General features: G+C 39.4%; 1 protein-coding gene across 7 annotated transcripts in view; it reads left to right on the forward strand.

Annotated features, from left to right (window-relative positions):
* The window catches only part of Wdr48 (WD repeat domain 48), a 51,604-nt gene that overhangs the window by 41,022 nt on the left and 2,005 nt on the right, over positions 1-8,577 (forward strand). For 6 of the 7 annotated variants that reach the window (XM_020178460.2, XM_074060187.1, XM_074060188.1 and 3 more), the window contains 5 exons: positions 230-325; positions 2,555-2,660; positions 3,599-3,686; positions 6,086-6,162; positions 7,775-7,967. In XM_020178460.2, the coding sequence (XP_020034049.1) occupies positions 230-325; positions 2,555-2,660; positions 3,599-3,686; positions 6,086-6,162; positions 7,775-7,967 (560 nt within the window). Of the gene's footprint in view, positions 1-229; positions 326-2,554; positions 2,661-3,598; positions 3,687-6,085; positions 6,163-7,774; positions 7,968-8,311; positions 8,574-8,577 lie in introns of those variants that run through there. The other variant, XM_074060186.1, reaches the window with a different exon arrangement.

Consider the following 8,577-nt stretch of genomic DNA (forward strand, 5'->3'; position numbering starts at 1 on the left):
CAAGCGAAAAGCTTGAGATCCTGTCTGAAGAACAATTAAAGCAAAAAGATTGGGGAGCGGGGGCTCAAGTAGTAGAGTACTTGCCTAGCAAGTACAAAGCCTTGAGTTCAAACTCCAGTACCATCAAAGGAAGGAAGGAAGAAAGGGAGGGAGGGAGGGAGGAAGGAAGGAAGGAGGGAGGAAAGAAGAAAGGAACTAATTTTTTCCAAATTTTTTTTTTTTTTTGCAGTGAACTTAGGAGGACTTTTACTTCAGGCACTCCTAGAGTTTTGGCCTAGAACACATGTGAATCCAATGGATGAAGAAGAAAATGAAGTAAACCATGGTTAGTGTTTTTATACTCAGATAATGAAGGTAAAAGTCACTCAGAACCAAAAGGTAGTTACACTGTTTGCTAACATGTGACATAATAAATATTGTCCTCCTCCTCCATCTCCAAGTAAGAACATACATCCACTTGGATGAGACTCCATGAGAGCATACCCCAGTGGAGTATGGCTTTCAATAAGTGAGACTGCTCAAGATAGATAAAATAAACCCTATGTAGATTCAAGTGACCTTTGCCATAAAACCAGACACATTAGCAGGCTTATTCAGAAATTTTCCTCAGCATTTCAGTGACCTGGATTTGCTTCCAAAGCTAGCTAATTAGTAGTACCAGAAAGCCAGTTTTGTCATGGCATTGTCATACTTCATATTGGCCTGAAATGTTGAAATTACCTAGCCCTATGAACTACCTGAATTTAACTATGAATGCTTCAAAAAAATCAAATTCCAGCACAAGTGGCAGAGTAAGTATATGAGTATATGTAAAGAATTAATATCTTAAGAGGGCTGGGGACTTGGCTCAGTGATAGAGCACATGCTTAAGAAGTGTAAGACCCTGAGTTCAAAACCTCAGAACCACCAGAAAAAAAAAAAGAAATTAATGTCCCTTTTTTTTTTTTTGGTGGAACTAAGGGTTTGAAGTCAGGGCTTGCAAAGTAGCTGCTGTTCCACTTGAACCACACCTCCAGTGGGCTTTTTGTTGTTGTTTGAATGTCTTTAAGGACATTCAAAAGGGGAGGGGGTAGCTCAGTGGTAGATTCCTTGCTTGGCATGTGATAAGGCCTAGGTTCAGTCCCTAACACTGGAAGAAAAAAATATATATGTATATGCCACAAGCAGTGGCAAATAACTTTGGGCAGCAGAGGAGAGCACTTTTGGTATGTGTGCATTTGGCTCAGTTTGATTAAAAGAAGGGGAAAAAAAAGAACTTAGAATTTTACATTTCCTGTGTAACCTACAGTTGGTTAAGTCATTGAATCCTACTATGGGGATTCACTGTACTGAGGTCACTCTACTGAGGATTCTTCTCTGACAACCAGGAGAGAGCACCTCCTTATAGGAGGACTTGGTTCTGGCTGACAGATTTGTCTATGATTTGTGAACTTAAATCTCTCTCACCATGAAAACATGCTTCATGCTTTCTTGAAAACTTACCTGCTGATGTCCCTTTTAGAGAAAGTACACTGACCCATGAGGCTTTTCTTTTACACCACCTGGCCTACTTTATTCCCTATCAGATTGTACCATGGATTGGGAGCAAGAGAAACTAATGGAAAGATCCTTCTGCCGGTGGGGGGGGGGGGGGGGACGACAAGAAAGCTAGGTTCTGCCACTTATCATCAATGAAGCTGTGGGTAGCTTATTTAAAAAAAAAAACGGTTTTTTATATTTTTAATTATTTAATCCTAATTATTTATTTGGGTCTATGAGAGCATCCTGTCTTACAGGAAAACAGTTCCCCTTGTATACAGGCAAGACTTGGGGAGTAGGGTTGGTAAGGAGGAAACTGCAAAAAGTCCACATCATCCTTAAAGTCATACTGCTCTAGTAAAGGCTTAATAAAAATCAGTGGCATGGACCCCAGTCTTGAAGGATGGGTGTTCTGGTAGAGAGATAAATACATAAAGCGTTCTGAGATAAGAGAGACATGCTGTATCTTGTGAGAGAGGCTGCAGAAGTATGGCCAGATTTCAGAGAGCAAGAGCGCTTCCATTGTGTTCAGGGACATGTTCGTGAGTGAGGTGGCATTTGTGGCATTTGTTGGGTCAGCTGCACTTTGGTTCAGAGAGTGGAGATGAAATCTACAGAGGACAATGAAAGTGACACTATTCATTGTCACTTTCATTGGCCTTGGAGGTTGTATTTTTCACTAAGATTTCTGTCATTAGCTATAGCTGCCAATAAATTATTTTCCCCCTGAGGAAATATTTCTGAGCAAGAAAAACATAGATCATTTGTAAACACTGTTCTATACTTCCTTGTAGCCAAAGTAGCTGATTTGAACAAAATCTCTTTTATTAAAATCCTCCTAAACACAGTCATTTCTCACAAAGTGTAACACAAGTTGCCATATTTCTTATTTTCAGGAACTTCATTAATTTTTAATTTTTATTTCTAACTCTGGCTGATTTACAGGACTTTTGACCTTTGAAGCTTTTGGAAATAAAATGTTTAATTGTTTTTAGCACTAACTCTGAATACTAATGCCACCTGTAACTTTTCCTAGTAAATGGGGAGCAGGAGAACCGCGTGCAGAAGGGAAACGGATATTTTCAAGTGCCCCCACACACACCTGTGATCTTTGGTGAAGCTGGAGGTCGCACACTATTCAGGTATGGGTAAGAAGGACCAGAGGCCCTGCCTGAGAGAGCACCAGGCTTACTAGGAAGTGGTGGTTCAAATAATTGTTAGACAACAAGTTGTTTATTACTAATTTCTTGGAAGGTCAGGAACTTGGAAACTTTCCCATCTCCATAAGTTAGTTAAATGAGGCTGTCAGATCCCTTTCTAACTGAGAAGAGACTCACTGGTGTTGGAATGAGCTAGGTACCCTGGCTCAGATAACCTCTCTCCAGGCAGCTTCCCTGGTGGTTTTTGTAGGAAAGTTAACTCTCTCATTTTCCCAGTGCACCTGCCAATGTCATGAATCAGATGGCTCACCAGAAGTGATGGTGCAAGAGAGCATCAAGTAAATAACTTCCCTCAGGGTGAGCCAGGCAAGATAGGCTGACTGCACCTGGGAACTTTGTGGCCAACATTGACCCAACCTGGGGTGCCACCCGTCCTTTGTGGGGCCCCATAGGGAAGGACTGGTCTGGCTTACCTCCAGATTGCCAGCAGGGGTGTGGTGGAGCCAAGGGGAAGAGCTCACACTGTAGACTCCTGTAGGTACCAGAAGAAAAATGCTTGTCTTGCCCTGAGTGTAGCATTCTTTTTCTTTTTGATGGCTTCCTGAGAATAGTAACCAAAAATATGGCCCTCATTGCATGCAAGGTCCCTGCTGTGCACTGTAGTTGGCAAGAGACCTTTTTTGTGTCCTTTGTTTATATACGGTTTTCCTGTTGTGTCCCAAAGACTCAGAAAAGCAACTATAGTGTGCATCTGACCTGGATGTACTCAACAGGTTGCTGAGTGTTAAGCCTGATCTTTCATTTCTTTGGCTGTTAAGCAGGGGCTGTCCCATGAAATCTATGTGTGTTCCTCCCTCTAATATTTGTTGATAATGATTTTGTCACCTTGTGTCACTTACTATCTGATGGATTGTGTTTAGGCTGCTCTGCCGGGATTCCGGGGGAGAGACTGAGTCGATGCTTCTTAATGAGACAGTGCCGCAATGGGTAATTGACATCACTGTGGATGTAAGTGTCCTCTACTCCCACTTTGCTCTTTCTTTTTCCAAACCATGGAATTAAGAACTATTGTGGACAGTGTAATCTGAAACTTTAATAAAATAGACTGCCAGGTGGAATCCCCATCTGCTTCACTGCAGTTTCAAAGTTGCAGAAGTGTTGACGGTTATTTATATGTCTGTCTTTGTTGTTTTTATGTATAACAATAATATATGCTTATTCAATAAAATAAGGAATGAAGTGAAATACCCATCCCTTTCCTAGTCACTCCTCCTCACCCATTCACTCCCTGTCCCCAAGTTAACAGCTATTAAGAGGTTAATGCATAGCCTTTACTACTTTTTTCTTTGCACACAAAGCATATATTATTTGTGTGCATATATATATATTTGTGTGCATATTTTATTTTGCACAAAGTCTCTTAGAGTTTCTGCAACTTTTTTACTTAAAATATATCTTGAACATCTTTTCCCATCTGTACTTACAGGTCATTCCTGTTTAATGACTACACAGCATCTTGTTTATACAACTTGTATAAACAACATTTTTTATTTATTTAATCATTCTCCTATTAATAGACATTTGGGTTGTTTCCAGTGTTTTCTATGATAAGCAGTGCTACAGTAAACATCCTTGTTCATATATCTTTGTGTACTTTTTAGGGTAAATTCCTAGAAGTGGAATTGCTGGATCAAAGGGTATGCACAGGGCTGGTGGAGTGGCTCAAGTGATAGAGTGCCTGCCTAGCAAACACAAGTCCTTGAGTTCAAACCCCAGTACCACAAACAAATAAAAACCATTCAAAAAAATTTAAAAAAGGGTATGCACATTTTAAATTTTGATAGATACTACCAAATTGCCCTCCACAAGGCTATACCAAGTTTACACTCTCAACCATTTCCCCACACCCACACCAACTCTGGATACTTTCAGTCTTTGCTAAAGATAGACAGATATTTCAATGTCGGTTTTTTAAATTTATAGTGAGGTTCAGCATCTTTTCTTATTGGCCATTTGCATTTCTTTTTCTGTGAATTACCTGTTCGTATCCTTTACCCATATTTCTAATTGGGTTGTTTGTCTTACTGATTTGTAGTTCTTTATATTGAATATTAACCCTTTGACTATTCTGTGTGTCTTTCAATTAAACTTTTACTTTGTTCAAAGTGTCTTTTGCCAGATGAAAAGTTTTAATTTTTTTATAATCAAATTGATCTTTGTGACTCCTAGTTTCATGTCTTGTATAGGTATTTCCCACTACTGAGTAGCAAAAAATATTCTCCCACATTTGCTTTTTGTACCTTTATGATAATGTTTATGTGTAGCTCTTTTAATCTGTTAGAATTTATTCTTGTTTGGTGTTAGCTAAGATTCTGACATTTTAAAAAGGCATAACCAGTGTGCCAGCACAATTACTGAATAATCTGTCCTTTTTCTACTAATTTGTTTGGAATACTTCTTTATCATGCACTAAATTTCTTTGTACACTTGGGTCTGTTTCTAGACTCTCTTAATGTACTGTTAACTATTTTGCATATTCCTAAAGCCATGTGAAAAGGAATTTAATCTCTAGAACCTTTAGAAAAATTGTTTTCTGTCCTAGATATACCCCAAGATCTTAAAGCCAGTGTTATATTTTATAGATACTCTCCAGTGTTCTGCATCTGAGCTCCCCATAAACCACTCCTTCTTTTGAGTGGAAGACTCACCTGGGGTGCATTTCTGACTTTATGGCTGTGGCATATTCCTGAGAGGACACATCCAGACAGGATGTGACATGGAAGTCCAGAGGGGACTAATACCCTGAGAGAAAAATGACCAGAGGATTTGGTCCTCCACTAAGTACGGTTACATCACAGTAGACCTCCAGGTGGCTGGCTAGAGTTTGCGGTCTTTCAAACCTTAGGCCTCCTTCTGACATTGGAGGGAAAGGCCGTGTGGGAGGCCTTCTTGGTCTGTCTGTTGATGAACCCTACCAGCATAGAATGTGTGGCTTTGCTCAAAGGTGAATTTTGTGAGTTTTTCTCAACACAAATTAAGTTTCTGTTTGGGCCTTTAGGTATGAGTCCCAAGATTTTAATGTAGTGTTGAGATTTTGGGTTATATGGCTTTAAAAAATTAAATTCATTTCCTTTTAATACCTTGTACTGATATTTAAGAAGAACCATGCTACAATTTCATAGTCATTAATATTAAATATAATTTTATCTTTACATATTTTATATACAAAACTAAGCAACATACCTCGTAAATTTTTCTAAGTCTGACTTAATTTTATAGCTTACTATAATTACATTAAAAGTCAGTTTTAATTGTAAATTATTTGTAAATCATGTTCTCCTGTTTGGCAGCATTTTGTTTTATCAGATAATAGAAACTATTATACCTTTTAACTTTTAATATTTCAGAAAAATATGCCTAAATTCAACAAAATTCCTTTCTACCTCCAACCTCATGCATCTTCAGGAGCAAAAACCTTAAAAAAGTAAGTAAGTGATGTATTATGTGGTTCCTTAGTCAAATTAATTACTGCGGAGAATTATCTTTCCTTAGTCTGCTTTACAACACAGAAGGCAAGTACTAGTTCTAAGGCTAATTTTATAATGTTGATGGATTTTTGTCTCTTTGTCAAAATTCAGTTTATGACACAACCTGTGTATAACAACTTCTAATGGAGACTTAGGGTCTAGTGAGAGTGGGGGAAAAGAAGGAATTTTTGACTGAAACTTTCCAGAAAGGTTTCTTGGTGGACATGGAATTTGAGTTGGACACATAAGGATGGGTAGAACTTCAAAAGATAGATACGCAGGTGCAGAACACAGCGTTACCAGGGATGTGGAAGTGGGAGCATGCTCAAGACACCCCAAAATTGGCATGAGGGACCCATGTGCTTGCAGTGAAGGATAAGCAGCAAGGGGGACATGAAGACATAAATTAGAAAGACAATTAGAGGACTCATTGACAGTAGATTTGAATGCCAAGCCATAGAGCACACAGTGACTAAACACCAGAAAAATCTGAAATGTGGGATGTAGCTCAGAGAACGGCTCAAAACAGAGTCCTAAAAGAATTTTAGTAGTCTAAAAATGCTGATCTGTGAGCAGTTTGTATATCCTAACAAAATCAGCAACATTGTTAAAAACGGGCTATGGCTCACATTTATTAATCCCAGGTATTTGGGAGGTGAAGATCAGAAGGAGCATAGTTCAAGGCTAGGCAAAAAGTTAACAAGACTCCATCTCAACAATAAGCCCAATGTGGGGGTGTACCTCCCAGCTACTCAGGACAAGAAGGTAGGAGGATCTTGACCTGAGGCCTGTACTAGGCAAAGAACTCCAGACCCTATCCAAAAAGTTAGAAACTGTTTTATTATAAAGACTTCCAAACTTACACAAAGAAACTAGAATGAGATCCATCAGACAGCTTCAGTAATTATCAACACATGACTAAACATTTTGCTCCATCTCTAGTACCTCTATCTGCTTCTCACCCACAAACACACTGGATTATTTTAAAGCAAATCCTAGGCATTACTTCAAGATTTAGTGTCTGAAGTTCAAAGTAGCTTTCAGAGTTTAAGCCTTAGTTTTGTGGTTTGATGATTATTGACTTAATTGGGTGAGGGAATTGAGTATAACTCAGTTTTGGGGTTTGTGATCCAGAGCAGGCTTAAACTGGGGTATCCTCTCCCTTAGCTGCTAGTTAAAGGCATGGCAAGTGAACAGGAGAGCACAGGGATCTCTGAGCCCCAGGAACACCAGACTTTAGTAAGTACTAGGACTTCCCTTCTAGGATTCTTTGGTTTGCCTAGGCATTGAACGTAAGGCAATAAAGGAATAAAACCCAGAAAGCTGTTCTGTATGGAGATTTCATGAACACGTGTTTAATCTCATTTAGTTGAACATAATCTGTGCCTTAGGAGAGCACTGTGGAAAATAGTTGGACAGTTCTAAAAATGGATAAGGCAGTGACTAAAAGCATTTGATATATGCTTCTGTGGTATATTTATAAGGTGTTAAAAACAAGGAAAAATAATGTGGTAGAGGTAATATGTAGTGATTTTTCCTGATGTCAGTATATGCCTTTGCCTTTTACAGAGATAGACTCTCTGCTAGTGATATGCTCCAAGTCCGGAAAGTAATGGAACATGTCTATGAGAAAATTATCAACTTGGATAATGAGTCTCAAACCACTAGCTCTTCTAATAATGAAAAACCAGGAGAACAGGAAAAAGAAGAGGATATTGCTGTGTTGGCAGAGGAGAAAATTGAACTTTTGTGCCAGGACCAGGTAAGTGGATCTGAGCACCATCGGCCCATTTCTTCTAGTGCTGGTGCTCAGAACACTACATAATGTGGTGCTCCCAGATTTGCTGCCTTTGGGATTGGGGGCAGCTTCTGTTTACAAAGGCTCTAAGCAGCCTAGGGTCTCTCCCACCCATCCGTGTGGTCCTTTTGGAGAGGTTTCTCAGCCCACCCTAAAGCTCCCATTTCCTTGAGGAAGGCTTTCAGGAAAGCAACATAGATTGAAAGACAGACATAGACAAATGTAAATGTTACGTAGCTTTATTTGTAAATGTGCCAGTAACTTTTTTTCCTGACAAGCAAAGGACACATGGTCTTCTTGATTTGCAGGACGACATCTGTTGTGGTAAAAGATTTGGAGTGGAGGTGGGTGGAGAAATGGCAGGACTGTTTTAAATCAAGACGTACTCATGCCGTTGCTTCAGAGGAAGGGCTGAAAGATAGCCTGGTATCTTGGGCATAGCCACAAAAGATGCACATTTCACTGTGCCCAGTTCTGGGCCTGCATGCATGGAAACTGCCAGCAAGTAGGCTGCCAGGCATGGGACAGGTGAACAAGCTGGATTTTAGATACTAGAGACTTTGGAATTCTCAAT

Source organism: Castor canadensis, chromosome 17 (assembly GCF_047511655.1).
Source record: "Castor canadensis chromosome 17, mCasCan1.hap1v2, whole genome shotgun sequence".
Classification (NCBI taxonomy): Eukaryota; Metazoa; Chordata; class Mammalia; order Rodentia; family Castoridae; genus Castor; species Castor canadensis.